Source organism: Gallinula chloropus, assembly GCF_964237585.1.
Source record: "Gallinula chloropus genome assembly, chromosome: Z".
Taxonomy (NCBI): domain Eukaryota; kingdom Metazoa; phylum Chordata; class Aves; order Gruiformes; family Rallidae; genus Gallinula; species Gallinula chloropus.
The window spans coordinates 64,008,049-64,027,227 of NC_140089.1; the positions used below are offsets into that span (position 1 = coordinate 64,008,049).

Here is a 19,179-nt window from a genome sequence, read left to right on the forward strand (position 1 = left end):
TATGTATATATATATATATATATTTAAATATGCTAATTTTTTTTTTTTTTAAGTCTATGGCACTTTACAGAATATAAGTTTACAAAGTTGATCAAACCACAGATATTTGAAGAATTCTTCAATACCACAAAAAGTTAAACTGAAGTAATTGGCACACAGGTTTTAAAGAATCCACAGCAAGTTATTCTAGATCCTACGCAGTGCATGTATGTTAAGCAGTTACGCTCCGCAACCCCCTTGTGACAGTAATTAAATTAGCTTTAAGCTCAATTTTTAAAATGTATTTTCTCCCCCCCTCCAAATTATCTCTGAAAACTACTGCAGAGGTGAACTTCAGGAACAACTGTAAAGAGCTGTCAGCTTTAATGAGCGTGCCCTACATCTGAAAACCTCATCCAGGAGGAGAAGGGAAAAAAATAATAAATCTGCAATATATACCATCTTATCACTTGCTAGAAAAACAGAACCCTGAGAAAAGAAATTCCGGTTGTTTTTTGCCTTCTGTATTTCTTCCCAGCCTGTCTTCTATCTGTGCTGTGATGAACATGGATATTCTTGCAAGTCAGTTGATTACCTTGTTGCAGAGCAAACTGATACGAGACCAGCGGCAAGCAGAAAAGCTGAATCCTTGTGGTTACAAATGCAACAAAAAGCAAAACATGCCACTGAAAATACCTCCTTTGTACTTAAAAAAACCCCACACTACTAAAATTCTTATGCATTCCGTAGATCACTGCAGAGGTCAGCTCATAAGGTAAATGAAGGCTGTAAGTGAAGGTTGGTCATCGTTTACCTCTAAGCCAAAGCGGTACATGTGTCCCTTACACCTTTCGGAAGAACTGACCCTACTCTGGTGAGGCAAGTGCTGGAGCATTTGTCACCCTGATAGGTGACAAGATTCGCTGGCAGTGGTGACGCGGCCATCGGATGGCTACCCACCTAAGAAAAATCTGAAATTGTAAATCTGTGCTGTAGTTAATTCATTTTTTTGCTGATTTATTATGCTACTCTTGCCCTTCCCAGACACAGAGCCTGCCAGGGCAGAGCTGAGCTGGTGGCCCAGCCTGGAGCCATGGGCTCCAGCAGAGGGCTCAGGAGGAGCGCCCGAGGGACAGAAGGACGTGCGAGGCGCATTCGAAGTGCTCCCCTGAGGGACAAGCCAAGGGCATGCTCGTCTGGCAGCAGGAACAGAGAGAAAAACACAGGCTTGCTGGCTGTGACTCTGGTCCACGGGCACCACTTCGTGCTGGCAATCCTGGACTGCAAGAGTCGGGCTTCGTGCCGGCAGTTGGCAGAAACGATTCCAGACTGCGACTCCGGGGCTTTTAAACTAATGGTTTACAGGGAACGTGAACCGCCCATTTTAAACTGGAATAACGTGGATGTGGGTTGCAGGAGCAGGTGAGTACACAAGGAGAGGCTAGACTAAAACAATGCCTGGTTGTTGCCCAGCGGCAATGAGGTCACCTCCGTAGCCACATGGCTTGAAGGTGCATCGGATGCAGGCAGACTGGGAGCTGGGCCTGGCCGGCTCCGTGGACGGGCCGAGCCTAGGCCATGCCAGGCCATGTCCGTGCTGCACATTGCTCCAAAGCTGCAGGGGCGAGTGCTCACCCCTGCTGGAAGCTGGCCCTGGGCTTGCGGCTGTGACTGCTGAACAGCTCTTGTGCTGTGAGCAAGCCAAGCAGCACACTGAGACTAGCTACCTGCCTGTACAGGAACAACAACAAATAGCTAACAGCATACTTTCAGGGACTGGCCAGGTATAAACAACAGTCTCTGCTCCATATTGTTCAGTGAAGTGATTGAGAGAACACTCACTGGAAGATGTTAAACTAGATCAGGTGAGGAGTCTAACATTCAGTTAGCATTTCATTAGAACTACTTCTCAGACAAAGTATCCCCAATGCTCCTATGGCTCAGTTGCATCTTTCCTTTGTTTTTTAAAATGCTTTATTGTTTTCAGAAGTAGTTCTAGCAAATGATGCAACACCACAAGTAACACAACCAAATGCCTTTGAGAAAGGAATGTCATTTGTGGCAAGGTCTGCTTTATTTCTGCTGAGTTTAGTTGGAAAAGGGTCCATACTACATGCGGTTAAAAAAAAAAAAAAGGAAAAAAAGGGAAAATATTTTCCTAGCCATGTAAAATTTGGCAAGACTTCCTAAAAAATTTAAATTTCTTAAGGACTCATGTGGCTCTGGGTCATAAGACTGATCTGTGGATGAGGAATGAGGTTTCACTGGCAAGAGAAAGAATAACACTGTTGAAGTCCAATGTGTGATCTCCGTTTTCAGGAGAGGTTACATCCCAGACCAGGCTGATGGCATTCACAAGGTAACGCCCAGCTGTGCTGCAGGGAGTTGGCGTCGGCTTGGGATGGGATTTCAGGGGTTTTAATAAAGGCTGTAGAAATATTTCTAACAGTGATTATTGCAAACGATTTTATCAAATTCAGGTGAAAGCCAGTGTAGTAACAGCTCCTCTGTCTAGGCACTGAAACAAAAAATAATTTGCCTGCTAATTAACAAGCAGCCCTCACCTCGCACTATAGTTTCAAGATAAAACAACCTGGCAGGAACTCAGCTCTTTAATGCTTAAGGACTGGTGTAAACCGCATCACGTCAGCTTTGCCCCCTCCAACAGGTACTTTCTATCTGAGAAGGCACTGCACTTTGAAGAAGTTCAGTATCAAAAAGCACCTCAGTGGAAAGAATGATACCAAACCAGGTGGTGGTGAAATACTCGCAGGTGAGGGGAGCCCTTGGAAACAAAGCCTGATTAAAGCAGGCTTCTCTTTAGTGTAAGGAAATAAATGTGCTGGCTTTTATTATTCTCAATCCAAATTCTTCAAAGACACCAAGGTGGCTAAGGCGATTCGATCTATCAGAATTTGTCAGTTATAACAACAACATTCCCGCTATATACACGATTCCTCACCTCCCCAGCCAGAGTAATATATTTCATTGTGTCCTGATCATAGGCTGACACTAAGAAAAAAAAATAAAATAACAAAAAAAATCCCCAAGTATTTACATTCTGCTTTCTTGGGAATCCCCTCTCAGATCCTCATTGCCCAGCAAGGAAGAAAGACCATTTTGTCTCAGTAGCTCGGAGTTGGAACGCACGGGGCTCAATCACACAGATGGCAGACACAGGTAAGCGGATCTGCTTGTCCTGTCAGTGGAAAGCAGATTAAGATCCAGGTGCTGATATTTTTCCCCACTGGAGTTAAAGGAGGCAGATAAGGTTCTTTCCTTCTTCTATTTCTTCTTGCACTTTGTCACTGGATGTGGCTATTTCTGCTTGTGCTGAGAAGACTGCACAGATGAAGGTCAGCACAGTGCCACCAATCGCTGTGTAGAAAGCCCAGCCCAAGGAGCAATCTCCGAGTTTGTAAGCAGAAGCGTAAGGTCCACAATAGCTTATTGCTTTCTGGCACCCCCAACCCGCAGGGTAAAGTATCAAGCCTAAGATAAGGAAGAGGCCTAGAAATAAAAAGAGAGAGATGGCATTAATCATGAGCAGTTTAATACCACCACACGTAGTATCAGCTACCATAGTCTCTAATCACAGGACTGGGAGAACTCTTCCATCCAACTTCCCTTTATTGACCATTCCCAACACACGTGGCTGGCATTTTATCTAAACATGGAGCTATCCCATGTTTTTTCTTCTGAAAGGTTTTCTTCATATAATAATGGCCTAATGTTCCTAATTTTAAGCTTGGTATTTTTTCTTCTACATCCTTTGTTTTCATACATTTTTGCTAGGTATAGAGATGGAAAAACCTTTTTCCCTTCCAACCTCACGCATTCTATGGTTCTTTGAGCAATTCCACCTACTGTTTATAGTAGCACTTTTCAAATAGAAGTGCATCTTGAAGTGAGTTTGCCTTTAGGTAGCCCTCATTCAGCTTTATTTAGTCATTCATCATAAACACTTTTGCCTTTTTCCACCTGGATTTTCCTCACTTTTTTTTTTTTTTTCCCAGGCCAGAAAATCACTCTCTCACACTGCATCTGCTCATTAGGCCACGTTAGGACACAGTGATAAAAATACTGTCAGCTCATCCAGCTGCTTCTGTAATGAAGGAATTCTGGAGTCAGACCCAAACAAACGCATCCAAGTACCCACAGCCACTGCGTAGGTAACACTGGGGTCCTCCAAACAGGCGACTGCTGCAGAAGGGAAGCGTATTTCCAGCAATGCTGGAGCAAACACACCAACTCCCCGGCTTGCCAAACTGTCGGAACACCCTGCTATGCCTCAGGCTGGAAGTTAACGCCCAGACTGGATGTTCTGCATGTGTGATACTCTCTCATATTCCTAAGTTTCCTCTCTTGTCAGGACCAGTCTTTATCTAAGCAGTAAAGGGCTTCACTGAGGAAATTAAAAGTCACCTGCACACACAATGTGTCTTTGCACAAAGATGGTTTAATAGAAATGCCTAATATATGCTGGTGGCTACAGTGAGCTCTTACAAGCCCTGCTAAAAGAACCACAGTGAGCTAAAAACAGATCTCCCTCCTATGAGGTATGTAATGCAGGGAAGAGCTAAACGTCAGGATAGATCACAGGCATCAAAATTTTACTTTGCACTTCCTCTAAAACTTTGCTTACAACAGGAAGAATTATGGAAAATAGTTTTTGCTTAGACAGATTGTCCAGAAAACGAATATGGCCTTCCTGATCCCATAAGTATTATGGACTGTACTATCCATCCTGCACCTTAAAGCCCTTCGTTCAACCTGGTGCCTTGATGAAAACCGAAGTGGGCTGAAAGTTGTGCTTTTCATGTAGGGCACTGGTTTGCCCATTAGATCTCATTAATCTCAAAACTTCTACCAAGTTAATAAAATAGAAAACAGCCCTCTCTCCTCCCCTACCCTAACTGTAAAGAACAGCTGCATCTCCTTCAAAGCAGTCAGACCAGCCCATTCTGCAGGGCCTCAGGTTTCCTTAATGGTTTGCTTAAAGAAATTAGTCCAGAAGCAGGAAAGCTTCCTCACCGAGAAAGAAAAGCTGGGTCCTGGCTAGTAAGCAGTTAATACACACAACACTCAGAAACCATCATCCAACTGTCTAAAATTAACGTCTATGAATGCCAGACATTTCACAAAGGAAAGTCCTTGCTCCATCGTTTTTCTAACGATGACAAAACACCACGGGCATGAATGAACTAAATGACATTATTCTTTGGCAAAACCCATTAGTGGGTGATACCCATTCTCTGTGAAGGGATTTCATCACTGCTCTACATTCAAGAACCAGTGACAAATTTTACGCAGCATTTCCTGGCCGATTGGCCAAACTACATTAAGTGCAAAGCATTGCTTTATCTTGGACAGAACTGGATAAGCTGTGCTTTCATCCTGCTGAGCCCTGCAGCCGTTTCAGACTAAACACAGGCAGTTTCTTCCCCTCTGTTCATCACTGGCTTCCTGTTCTGTGGAACCAGCGTGACCACAGTATGTATTTTTCTCACTCTACATTGGTATGGGTTTCTCTAATGTTCACAAGCCCTATGGTAGTTAAAACCCACCATCACAGAATTAAGAATCTGGATCTGAAACGTCAGTGTAGCAGCTGCCAACAAGTTCTTACAAGCTTACCGCTCCATCACTCACAGACCTGGGGAGCCTGCTTTTAGCAGCAAACCTGGCTTACAGCTGGGTCACAAGCAGTACCGAGGAGCCACGTCCATCTCTCTACTAAAACTAGAGCACTGAACAGCTCCTGAAAGCGACTGGCTTGTGGTAGGTATGCCCTGGGCTGAAAAGTCATGACCCAGAACTCAGCTCCCCTTGCCAAATGGCTGCAGCGCCTCTGTCAGTTGTGGCTGTCAGGATTTCACTGAATTAAAACTACAAGACTACAGAAAATTCCTGGAGAATTAGTGACTACAGCCCATAATTTGATAAACTACAGCTGTTTACACACAGATGAAAACAAATTTGGAGAAAAGTCTTAACCACGGGCTTGAATATAGCCAGTCCCTCCTGACCATTCCCTCAGCCAGCCAACGTCGTGAATCCTGTACTGGCCCAGCATACAGAAAGGAGGAAAAAGAGTTTTCACTACTGAACCTGCCTTCTACTACTCCACTGTTGTGCAGCCAGAACGCTTCTCACAACCTGCACCACTTCATCACTAATATTTCTCATTTCTTTAATACCTAGTTCCTACTTGCGAAGAAAAGCGAATGAAGACGACTCAGGTAAGCCAATTCAACATGCCCACCACAGAAACAGCCCTCCTGGATTTCACGCTGACTAACAGCAAGCTGAGAGGCACAGGCTTCTCATCATGTATTCAGCTCAAAGCTCCAAATCCCAGAGTGACGGCTGAGTGGCGTGGGGTGCGGAGATCCCTTCCTGACTCTCCCCACCTTCCCAAAAAGGGGTGATCAAGTAACAAGACCAAGAGAAGCTTTGCCTCCTGGTTGCCAGTAATTACAAAGAGATGGTCACAGGCTACAGAATAGAGTGGAGCTGTATTACTGCCCACCAGTAAGGCAAACCATGGGCTAAAGCAGAAGCCAGCAATGCACAGCGTCACAACAACCACAGCACTAACTTACAGACCTAAAAAAACCCCCAAAAAACAGCCAACCAAACAAAAACACTCCACCTCTGTGATGAATGTGGATGCTTAGGGTAATGAAGGAAATACACCCATGTGAAAAGAAAGAGTTAAGATACAGTAGGGGTAGCAGGGACAGGAGAGGTTATGATGCTGCTTGGAAAGTCATGGCCAGGTGAAACAGTCCAAAGCAACATGAAGAGCTTGGCAGCCTCTGTGCTCTTCCACCCTGACCTAAGGAGCACTGCACAACCATTAGATGCAGCAGGAAAAAGCCAGAGGGCTGTTTCTGCAGCAAACAGCGCAGCCTTGATCTCTATCTAACACATGTGCAAGCAGCTGTGCTTGAGCAAAAACCACTGACAGACCAGTCTGTGGCAAGATGATCCACACAGGGAGAAAACATGGTGAACCTTCAGCGCTGGCTCCTCATATCAGTGTCCACACGGCAGAGCCTGGCCGAGCCCCTTACATCTCTTTGCTGCTCTGGCGGAGGTTTAAGTGTAACTGGCAGTAACTCCGCCCGCTCTGCAGCTGCCGCTCAGTCCCCGGGGCTCGCCTGCCTGCAGCTCTCTCGCTAGGGTTATTTATTTGTGTTACCACAGAACCTGGTAGCTCTGCTCAGTTTCTGCCTCCCAACAGCCGGCAGTCTGCACTTCGGACAGACACACAGAGCTGGAGCCCAAGGCACAAGTGAGATAACCTCCTGCAGCACGCCAGCAGCAGCTTTGTGAGATCCACGGCCGGCAGCAAAAACAGTTTCCCTTTCACAGCCTCTGCAAAATGTTGAAGGAAGGGAAAGGGGGTTTCAGCAGCTTGTAGACAGCACTGAGCAGCCTGGGGACCCCCAGATTTGTTTTCTGGAGATGCACTGGGGCAGGGAGAAGGTGGAGGAGGGTGCTGGATGGGCTGCCTGGAGTCAGGAACAAAGTATCTTTGGCAGAGAGCTTGCCCTGGAGAAGTGGGAGCCAAGCTCATTATCCCTGGCATTCATTAACACTCACGGCACACAGGAACACAAGAGCAGCTCCTAATACTATCTACAGATTTGTGTACAAAAGTCGCTCTCTCAATTGACTGACTGTTAGAATTCTCAGGTTTCTTGAATATGATTCAGTTACTTTTTACACTTGACTTATTAAAATATCACTTCTGCATTTAATCTGTACTGTGCAACTTTCTAAACCATTCAGTGCTGCAAATTAAGATTAAAGCACTTAAGCTTTATTAGCCATTGAAGTACAAAACTCAGTTCTCTGTGGCGTAATTTTATAGTCAGCATAACATGATAAAGCAACAACTATCTCCTGTCAACAGTCTGCCTTGAAACAAGACAGGAGAACGGTAAATATTAATGATAGATATTTCTTTTTCTTAATAAATCGGTATTTGCTCTTTCCCCAGTGTCTCTGAAGAGAAGCCAATCTTAAAGAACAGAGAACAAAACCAGAATGTTCTGAGAAAAAGTTTTATGCAAGGAGTCCTTTCAGTTCTTTGTGCCGATGTGCAGTAAATTAGCTTTAATTCACAGCCATTCTACCTGTGAAATTATTGCTGCTTCTTCCCCCTGCTGAGAGGAACAAACTCATTTTGAAAACATCACAAGCTGTTTTCCACTGGGCTTCTCTTCAGCCTCAGGAAGCTCAGGTTTGCCCTGCTCTAGATTTAACATCCTCTCTAAGCACAGATACTGTACACATACACTCACCCCTACTTAATTAGCTCTATCCCACTTCTTTAAATCAGTATATGATTTTCCATCACTCCATTTTCCTTTTTGTTAGTTGTTGCCAGTTATAAGTTACCTTTCCTCTTAGGATTCCTTAAAACAGAGGTCTGAAAGAATGCTACACAATGCTGCCAGAAGCCTAGGAATGACGGCAGAAAAACATTAAACTGACTTTTTTATCCAGAGATCTCATCTAAAACTCTTTGGTGTAAGTCTGTCAGCGGAGAATGTTTTCCCACCTTTCACTGACGGCAGTTTGCCCACGCAACATTTTATTATCAATTCCTTAAATACCTACTCTCAAAAAGAAGCTTTAAGAAATAGGGAATTTAGATGAGGTTTAGGTTTTACTGGGTTAGACTAAAGTTTGTATCTTGACTACAACACAGACAACCTATTAAACTTTAGTCCTTTTATATTGAAACAATGTGAAAGCGACCCTTTTCTCCTAAAACACTGCAGCAAGACGCCATGGGTGTACTGTGAATTACCCACAGAAACAGTGGCGTGTGCTGCTGTGCAGCGGCATTTCTGAGGGCGGTGTGGGAACGCTTTCTTTAACAGGAGAAGCCTTTCTGTATCTGTGCACCAAGAACATCTCCCCCTCTTAAGGGCCTGGAACTGCAGCGAGGAATCGCCCCGCCCGGTTTTTGTGCACTGCAGGGGGGCTGCCAGGCTCGCACCAGGGAAAACCACAGCCCAGCCTATGGTTACGGGCATCCCTACGTCACCTTATGTACGGGGGTCAGACCTGAGTAAAAGCTTTTTCATTCCACCTTGAAAGCAAGCCTCCAGATGGGGGTTAGGCAGATGCTTGTTTAGCTAAGTGAAGGCACGCTTCTTACTTCTGACAGTCTCCTGTGCAGCTGCTGTTGTGCCATACTAAACAAGAGCATGTACTAACAAAGCCAATTTCCATTGCAAAGCCTGAAACTATCTTCTCATTTCCTACCAAAATAGAGAAAAAGCTTTTAAATGCTGCTGAAGAAACAGGAAATTAAGCAGCTGCGATCAATGAGGTGGCACTGCAACAGGCTCCCAAGGAGCCCTGTGACCGAACAACAGCATTTTAAGAGAGGAAAGGGGTAAAGGCAGGGAGGGCTTAGCCTTGTGCATTGCCATGCAGGCAGGGCAGGCGGGTCGCTTCCTCAGTGGCAGCCATCCCGACGGTGCTCATCTTCGGTGTAACTGTAAGAGATCAACGCTCAGTCCAAGGGCACTGCACCAGCCAGGGAAAACAGCCCTGCTTGAATTCCTGAGTGTGTCAATAGGCTACCTGGACACCCAAACAATTTTGTGTGTAACATACTTATACAAATGTACTATGCTGGTTTAGCCCAGAGAGGCTTTCACCTACACAGACCTTCCCTGACAGACTCCTACCCAGCAGGAATGCTACCAGGTTGCCATTTGCATGCTTTCAACGGCTTCATCCACTGACAGACAACTGAAGCGACAGCCTCCTACTCAGCAGCTGTGTAACAGACACCTTCAGCCCTGTGAAATGGTTCAGTAATCCCATTTTAATCAAACAAGAGCTAACGAGCCAGGCTCAGGCCAGCTGACATGGTGGTCTCAGGATGCCACACTGGCTGTAGGAAAAGGGTGAGACTAGTGCTGAGATGCTGAAGGGAGAGTTGGTTAAGGTACCGACAGCAGAGGGACCCAGACCTGACTTTGTAGCTGGTCTCCATCCCTCTGGATGACTGCCAGACCCAGACAATGCAAGCAGCCAATGACAAGCAAGGTAGTCTTTGCTTAAAAAGAAAGGGGAGACTGCAAGCCATAATGCCTTGGAGATGGCCTCTGGTCCACTTGGAAATGCTGTACAACAAAAGAAAAACTCCTAACAATGACAAGATCAATGCTTTAAAAAGCTACCCAGACACCACACTTAATGCAGGTTGGCACAAGCAGAAGGGATTTGGGCTAAATTGGAGGCATGGCTGTGGAGGGTGGGGAGGGCTGTTGGTGGGCAAGGCCCCAAGGCAAGGTCCATGCCTCCATGCCTACAGTCACTGCAGCTGTGCACAGATTTCGGTGTACCTGGGGTACCCTAAGACGAGGCAGGAGAATTAACTGGTTTTGACTATAACCAAGGGATGGCTCAAAAACCTGCCAGGTATTTTTTTGTCCCCTTTAAAACTGTTTCAGGGTCACGTAAAGGTAAGCAGTTCCAGACGAAAAAGCAGTTCCCTAGCCTCTGTCTTCTCCAAGCTGAGAAAGAGATGGGTAAGAACCCATCTCTCTTCAACTGTAAAGTAACTATATTGTTTGCTCACTAGTCTTTTCCCATTTATTAAGCAACTCAAAGTTGTTAATTGATAACCAAAGCTTTTAATAAGCTTTTCTATATGGGGTGAGATTCTGCATTAGTTGGGAGGGAAGGAGATGCAGAGACTCAATGTAAAATCAGTCCTGAGCCCTGAAATGACAGCAACGGCTCTCTGGTGGCCATCAGCCCTGTGGAGTCACATCACCACACTCCAGGGGCTGGTGGGTGCTAACCCTGCAATGAAGTCAAGGTAAAGCACCTCGTAGGCCAAAAGAAATGCTTACAAGTTTTCAGCAACTCAGAGACGCAACCAGAGACCCTGTGCTGGTTACTGCCCCCATTTTATCTTAAAAGCCAATAAAGTATCGAGTGTTTTTAACCTAGGATGGCCCAATAAAAGCCTTGAAGCTGCTAACTGAGAAACTTAATTATGGATGGTAAATTCAGAAGGTTCCCAAGTCAGGGCAGGAAATACCAAGCCATGTCAATATTCCTGTCCATGAAAGACACAGATGAGAATACCCAGTATGTTTCACACCATTCACCATAGCCTTTTCCACTGCTGTTTGACCAGTGAGTGCCATGCCCTCCAAACCCATCACATGCTCATACTGACTCATCAGTTGAAAGGGAATGAAAATCACCACCTCTCAACCAGAGGCTATAGGGGAGGGTGAAGGAACAACCTACCTCAGCATAAGCAAAGAGGTAAAAGGGCTACAGGACACCTTTTTCCTCAATTACATTTTCTCATTACTCATCCCACAGCACAAAAAAGCGTTTGGAGCCTTTGGAGGGGGAGGAACTGCAGAGGCACTAAAGCTCAGCGAGAGAAAAAGGTGAAGGAGTACACAGGAAGGGGGACATTTCAGGTGGCTCCATGGCTGGTACAGCAGCAGAGTACAGGTCAATCTGCGTTGGGGAAGGATGCAAAATCCAACCCACTGATTTCTTTCACTACCACAGCAGGCACGCCAATGGCAGGAGATAAGCATAAGTTAGCCCCCTGTCCTCAATGAGTCACCTTTATCTTTTTTCTTGTGTACGAGTGAAAGTACCACATTTGTTGAGTTTGAGTGTTTGCTTAGTGTTTGTATCCTATATACAGACAGCACCAACAGTCTTGGCTTTGAGTCCTGGAAGCAAAAATACAACGGAAAGGGAGCCTTACCTACCCTCAGCTATTCCCCTGTCCTCTTGGGGGGCAGCCAGCGCTCTCTTAACCCCTCATCGCCAGGGTAGGGGTGTAAAGAAGTTCTTGGTATCTCACACTGGCAGAGGTAAGGGATCTCCATGTGCACATGTGCTACAGTAAAATATTTCTTAGAGGGTAGCGTGAGAGCCTTGCACTGAGCACCGTTTGAGGGAAAAGATTTATGCTTGCTGAGAAAATCAGCTGCCAAACATGATCACCAAAACCTTGAAATTCTTTGTTTTTCTATTCTGTTTACAATCTGCTGGGTGTTTGGTGGTTCCCATGTGCCCACCTTGGTAGCACAGGAGATAAGCCAACCACCAAATCTAACAAAACACTGAATCTTTGCTTTTACTTCTTTCAAGTTACTTATACTCTCCCTCAGGCTCAATAGCGATTTAGCACTTGAACTCAATTTTCCTTCCCAGGCATACTCTAACCCAGCAGTCCCCTTCACTTGAACTTTCAGCAGCCAAGTGTGTATTAGATGTCATGCTGGCATTTGGCCATATAGGTTACAGGAAGCACTATACCGCAGACAGCACAAGCAGTTCAGACTTTCAGGATTTCCATTAGAAATCCCCAACCCCCCCTTTTTTCTTCTTTCTTCCCACCCCAAGAATTCAGAATTCTGGCATAAGAAAAGAAAACCTCTGAGCTGAATCCAAGAGGAAATATGCTTTTTGAAAAATGCATGCTCTGCATTTTAGAAAGACAAACAAGAAGCTTCCTTGCCCTCGAGGGCAAAACCACTGTCCTCTGCTATTCTATTGCCTGGGCTCCCCAGCCAAGCAACAGCTTCCATCGCCCACAGGCAGCAACATGAGCTCACAAGGTGCTTTCTCCCTTGTTCACCAGCTTGGCCCTTTCTCAGACAAAACAATGCTTCTTTACAGTGCGCTGCTGCTGCCTACAACTGAATATCCTCAAGTACTCTGCAGCTATGATAACCTTTGTGTCACGCTCTGAGCATCAAAGAGTTCTAGCAGCCTCATGCCCCCTCTACAGCAGCTTGCTTCTCCTTCTGCATTTTCTCCCCTCTCCAAGGAAAGTCCTGGCCAAGCTCTCACTTCCTCCTCAGCCTCTTCCTCCACAGCTCCCAACGGCTGCCTTTCCTTTCAGCAGCCAGGAGTGTGCAGCCGCACAGTCCCAAGCACCGCGAGTCCACCCTGCACAGCCAGATTCTACTTCATACACCGGCACAAGCAGCTTCAGATCCTCTTTCCCTTCAAATGGCTTCCAGCACATTCTGCTCAGACTATCTGCCTAATCACCCAGCCTCCCAAATGGATACCATGATCAGTAACTGTAACACACTGAACTATTTCTTCGCGCAAGAAATGTAAACCAAGCTCCTCCAGCAGCAAAGATAGTGTGTTACGAACACTGCTGGCCTCAAACTGTGTTTTACCTCTTCATTTTATAAAATTACAGAGAAATTTTATTGCATTTGAGGGCAAAGCTGCACTCCTAGAATTGAACTGCTGCCCAGGTACTGAAGTAGTTTCTGATGGAGGAACCCTCCCAAGATACCACAGCATGGAACAGAAGATGTGAACAGTAATAAAAAGGAAAACATAAGACATCATGGAAAAGAAATAAGAATGAATGCAGGAAAGCTTCTGAGACACCTGAAAAGGGAAAGAACTGTGGATGAGACTTCACTGCTTGGGTCTGAGCAAGACAAGTGCCAGGAAAAAAAAAACCAGCCTCCCAGGAGAAAGCAGGGGTACAAGAGGAAATGCTGGGCAGGAATGAAGTAAGGTGAAGTGTTAAGGAAACCTCACCCCTGGGTGATGATGGAATACTAAAGTATGACCCAGAAAAGGGGAATCTAGTCATAGCCCAGCAGTGCTGGAGGAGAAACTTCTGGGGTGAAGGACAGAAGCCCAAACCCACAGCATCTGGCCACAAGCAGACCGACTCTGACAAAATGGCCAGGGGAACCTAATGCTCCCAACTTAGCTGCTTCAGTCTGCTAGCCACATGATGGCAAAATGGAGCCATGCATCCACCTGACCAAACCAGAGATGCCCCTCAGCATGCAGCTGGGATGCAGCCTTGCTTCCTGACTGATGCAACTGGATTTTTACAAGCCTTCCCCACCTCGCCCCATGCTTCTGTGAGAAACCCATTTGAGTCATGCCCATTTTGAGCTAGGAGACAGAGGACAGTGAACAGAGAAAGTGGTGAGAAGGGAGTGACCCGTGAGAGGCCTCACAGATGAAGCCATCAGCACTTCAGAGAAAGCAAGTTATTTTAAGATCTTTCAGTAAACCTGCCTGGCAATGCAGACCCGCTTCAGTGGCAAAGCAGGAGAACAGAAACTGAACTCCCAAACCCAGGGAGCTTCTTGACAACACCCTTTCTCCTCTGCTCTACCCAAAGCCTTCTGAGGCACGCGATGGTGTCACTGCCCACAAGGAAGCACACGGGCCTGCTCAGGCCTTGTGGCTGTGACCATGTATGTGCTGCTAACGTAGCTTCCGCCTCCCCGTGCGCAGTCACAGCGTTACCAGCCAGCTGTGGCTCACCTACAAGTCTGGCAGTTGGCCCAGCCATGACACCAGGGGCCAGGTCTGCTTAGCTGTGCCCTTAGAGGTTAAAAAAAGCAAAAAAAAAAAAAGTTGTTGATAAGCTTCATAAAGGAAGCTGTGTCAAAGACGGAAACTGAACCTTCTTTAGGTTCTGTCATGAACTCCCACTCTCCTTAAGAGGTCAGGTTATCTTTAAATTATATTATATAGCACCAAAGGGAAGTGCCCGAGCCCAAATAAGGTATCTTGCATGGATACCAAGGTACTGTCAACAGGGGATCAGCAATTATTTACTTCCTTTAACTAGATGATTACTGTGAAAATTTACTTTGAATTGGTTTTTATCAGCTACCATATGATAGTATGTTTCCTCTTCTAGCATCTGCATTTCAAGTGATTCACAGACTATAGAAATAGAATACTTTTCCTTAAATGACATTCAAATACAAGTCTGCTAGGTCTTCTTGCTGCTGGGTAGTAATTATCTATTTAATTACACAGCTCTATTCTTTGCACTCTGTATTGCAAAGAAAAGTTGCTTTTCCAGATGAAATGGTCCTCAAACAGATTGAAAAACAGGGCCACTTATTACTGTCTCTACAGGTCCAGAATGAAAGGCACTGCAGTCTGAAAATAAGTGGTCAAAGGTCTTGCTCTATAACAAAGGAAATACAGTTTAAATGACAGACATGTTTTCCTCCTTTATGGCTTTTTATTTCTAATTTTCTGCCACAAAAAAACCCCCAAACCTCCACGGACCAGATATGCACATGGCTCCATCCTACTGACCTAAATGAGACACATTCATGAGGCCACATTTGTCAAGGGTCATAACAGAAAAGACATTGCGATCTGCTCTGTAATTTCACCGTAGGCATCATCCAGGTCACAACCAATGCTGCTAGACAGAAAAGATATATCCGGTGTCTGTTATTGTTTTTTCATTATGAATTCCAGAAATAAATTAAGTTGTATGTTTTTAATTATATTAAATCTCCACTGCAAAGATATAGAGATTTTAAATGAGATTAAGGCTGCAAGATCCCAAGTTCCTGTAGATGACTCTACCGTGGGTGCATCTTATCTTTGAAAATGAGATGTCTGACATACTTTGCAAATATTGGACCAATGTAGGCTGACAAACAAAGTAATTTTGTGAATTCTTCTCCTACGCTTATTAAAAATGTAATTGTTCACAATTGAAGAATGATCTTACACTTAAAGCCATTACAGTGCAGCTGTATCTTATTCTCTGGTCAGGTCACTAGTCCAGCTATGATAATCCCTGTATGGATTAACCATGCAGACAACTCGAACAACTTGCATAAGGATTTTCCAAAACTCAGGAACTGAGAAAGTTTAAATTAACAGCTGTGATAATCCATAAAGAAAATAATTTAAACTAAGTAAGCAGATGCTGTAATACTACTGGCACAAAAGTAGCAGTGGACCCAATATAACTAATCTTGAGAAAATGAGTTGCTAGCCACAAGATGCCTGGCAGATGTACTTCTCATAGCAACAGTTTCAGTAACATGACCTTTCTATTACCCAGTTTCATGCTGTGTCATCTATCTGAGTTATTAGAAGGAAAGTGCTTCTATCCCCAGTATAGCTCAAAAATGTCCAATCTACCCTCTAATGTGTAAGAAATGCTGTTAACTGTATAGTTCAATGCATGAAGCCACAAGTCCCATTACAGGTACGGCTGGTTTGATAATAAACCATAGAACTGAACATATTTTCTCACAAATACATGATCTCCAGAACAGTACTGCAAGATACAAGAACCTACTTCCCACTAATCTTGATGTTAGACTAGATATTTTGAGATGGTATCCAAGTTGTAAGCAAAGTTATCTTTGCTACAGCCCCAAGTCTGACATGACAAACAGCTACTTAGGCTGCTTACCAATTTCTCCAATGCTTGTAGCCCTCCAACAGAAAAAAAAGTAATACCATCTCCTGAAAAACAGGTTTCATGGATTATATCTGAAGTACAGGTTAAGAAAACAAGGAGCTAAAAGCTTCCCCTGGCTCAATCTGCTCCGCAGAGCTGCTTCCTTGCAACACTGGTTCTAGCAAATTCTGCAAACTGAGAGTGACTACAGGAAAAAACACAATTTTTATAAAAAGTACATTCATCTGCTAATTGTATGCCATCATGTATGTGAACAGAAGCATCTTGAGCCAACTTAGGTATCTAATTCTGCCCCAGAACCACAAGCCTTACGTTGTGGGTGACAGGAAATAAGCAGTACACTGTCACACTGCAGATGCATGAAATGAAGGATGGTGAGAGTCGCCACGGAAGTGCTTCAGGGGCCAGCACAAGCCAGTCCCCACTGCATACTGCTGGCTCTGGAGGGCTGCAGCAGGCAAAAAATCAGTTTTTGTCTACTTCCCCATGTGCATTGCAAGTGAGATTAATTTAGGTTTCAACCAAGCAGATGAAACCAACCAACTTCCTGGAAGCTTGAACACCTACCACTACACCTCCTGTCTAGGTACAGCCACCACAGACGTGTTTGGTCACCTAAGTGGAGGTGCTGAGGGGAGAAGCCAGAGTCACTTTTCAAGCAAACAAGTTAAAACTTGCAATTGTTTTAGTAACAAAACCATCTGCTTAAGAGCACCACCAAAAGGGAAAAAGGAGACGGACTTGCTCATTCACTCCCTCCTCACATGTCTCTGGGGGCTGCCAGAGGTAGGGCAGAAGACCCTTCTCCTCCTCCAGATGATCACACGCACATAGAAATCCTGCATATGAGACAGGTTCTCCCCACAGCTTGCTGGCAAGTACAGAAAGCCAAATACTTCTGTAACTAGGGCTGTCCAGTGCCGGTTTACTATCAGTCATTTAATCTCTGTAAAATCCCTGGGTTTAATGAGAAAGACCAAATCTCTAGAACCAATTCATCTTTTCAGGCAAAGCACAGCTGATGCTTGGGACAATGAAAAGATGATATCACCAAGCTTTGTAACTGCAGCTGGACAGTAAATTGGCTGAAGGCAAGGTTTATCATGAGGTATCGCTTGTTGAGCTCACAGCCCTGAAGGAGGTTGCTTAGCATGAAAAGCTGGATAACTGAGCATGCGACTGCAGGCTGTTCGTATCCCTGGGGTGGTATTTCCTCTCACCACAGTCATGAAGCCTCTAAGACACTGAGAACTGCCTTCAGTCCATGGAAAAATTACTGAAAGCGAGACAGGGAGATAGATTGCCTTAACTTAAGTATTAACTTTGCTCTCTGCTGGTAACAAAGGGGAGAAGTTTTTGTTACTGAAGGAAATTAAAACAGAGGGAAAAAAACTGAACAGCAAACAAAAGCAATACTGGTCAGTTCATTTTGGCACACAACAGACTGTGACTGCTGCCAATGTCAATGTATTACATGCTGTGTAGCTATAAATTTCAGTTGTGTTTGAATAAAACTGCCTTGGGTCTGCCTAATGCAGTCTGTCTGTCCACAGGACAGAATTTCTATATTTCTTCAGCTGAATGCCCCCAAATTTAACATCCTTAGTTGCTCCCAAAGTACGTACCTGCAATCCCTTGTAGCAGCCCACAGACATTAAAAATGCTTTTCTTCATAATACTCTGCACACACATAGTAAAGACAGACACTAATGCCACAGCACAGAGAATCATGATTCCCATGGCTAGAAAAATAGCGGTTGCCTGCCAGAATCCACTGGCAATCTCATTGAAGTTTTCGGCGTAAGGACCACAGAGCGTGTCTCGTCTAGAGAACTGCATGTGGGAGACCCTGGTGCAGCGCCCGTAGATGCCCAGCGTCGGATGGTAAGGCTCCTGCAGCCCCCCTGTTCTGTTGTCCACATCCTCGGCGCCTGACGGCTTTGCTTTGCCAATCAGCCAGTCCGCGCTCATGAACGCGATGAGCTCTGCAAAAGCCACCACAATACTCAGGAGAGTCCACAGCATTGACCGACATGTTACAATGACATGACACATATTGATGTCCAGTGCTTGTGATCAGTGCAGCCGACGGTCTTCAAATCCAGGCACGAGTCGGAGAAAATTAAATTAAGAAAGAAAGAAGGAAAAAAAAAAAAAGACTCCAGTAAAATCACTCTGGCTGCTCTGCCTGCTCTTCCAGCTCTCTCACAAAGGCCAAGATGAAATTTCTCGGGAGAAAAAGTGAACAGCTGCAAGTTTTGCAAGCAGTGCAGTCATTTGTTCTCTCTGTTCAGTTCCTCCTTTTTCTTTCTGGGATGCTGAGCTCTGAAGTACGCTTTTCTTTCTTAATATTCATCCTGGCAAGTAACACTGCAGGCTGGCGGGGGAGGCCACAAGGACTGCCCACTGTTTGACATCACACACCTACAAGAAAAAAAGAGACAACATATCAGCTGTGAGAAAAAAGTCTTCATTTCCACCCCCACAACAAACCCAAGATCTTGTGCAGATCCACATCAATATGCAAAAGCTCTAACAAGGGCCTGTGAAAAAGAGCCTGCTGGAAACCTCCTGGCTTTATCCCAGGGGAGCGATTAAGCTCCCGGCTGCCCAGGGGTACTTATGGTACCTATTCTGACCCATCCCATTGAGGGCGTGTGTCAGGCACTTTGAAAGCAAAGGTCTCGGTAACACCCAGTGGTCCCACCCACTCTCTTCCACCACGCCCCCATCATCTTCCTCTGGTCGGAATTAACCAAGTTTTGTTGGCAATTACCCAGCAAAATGTTCATACACTTTTAAGCAATTTCACAGACAGGCAGACACTGCCTTCAGTTTGGGGAGGCAGCACAGCAAGCTTTTGGGAAGGAAGCCTGGCACAGCTCCATGTGCCACAGGCACCTGGGTGCAAAGGGCAATGAAGGAACCTTGTTCCA

The 19,179-nt window shown here is 45.1% G+C and overlaps 1 protein-coding gene across 1 annotated transcript; it reads right to left on the bottom strand.

The window, feature by feature from the left end:
- Positions 1 to 3,087: 3,087 nt before the first annotated feature.
- Positions 3,088 to 18,298, bottom strand: LHFPL2 (LHFPL tetraspan subfamily member 2; the record flags this gene model as incomplete). Its single annotated transcript, XM_084278931.1, has 2 exons — positions 3,088 to 3,489; positions 17,869 to 18,298. The coding sequence occupies 2 exons, from the start codon at positions 18,296 to 18,298 to the stop codon at positions 3,233 to 3,235; spliced, it is 687 nt and encodes a 228-aa protein (XP_084135057.1). The 3' UTR covers positions 3,088 to 3,232.
- Positions 18,299 to 19,179: the final 881 nt, after the last annotated feature.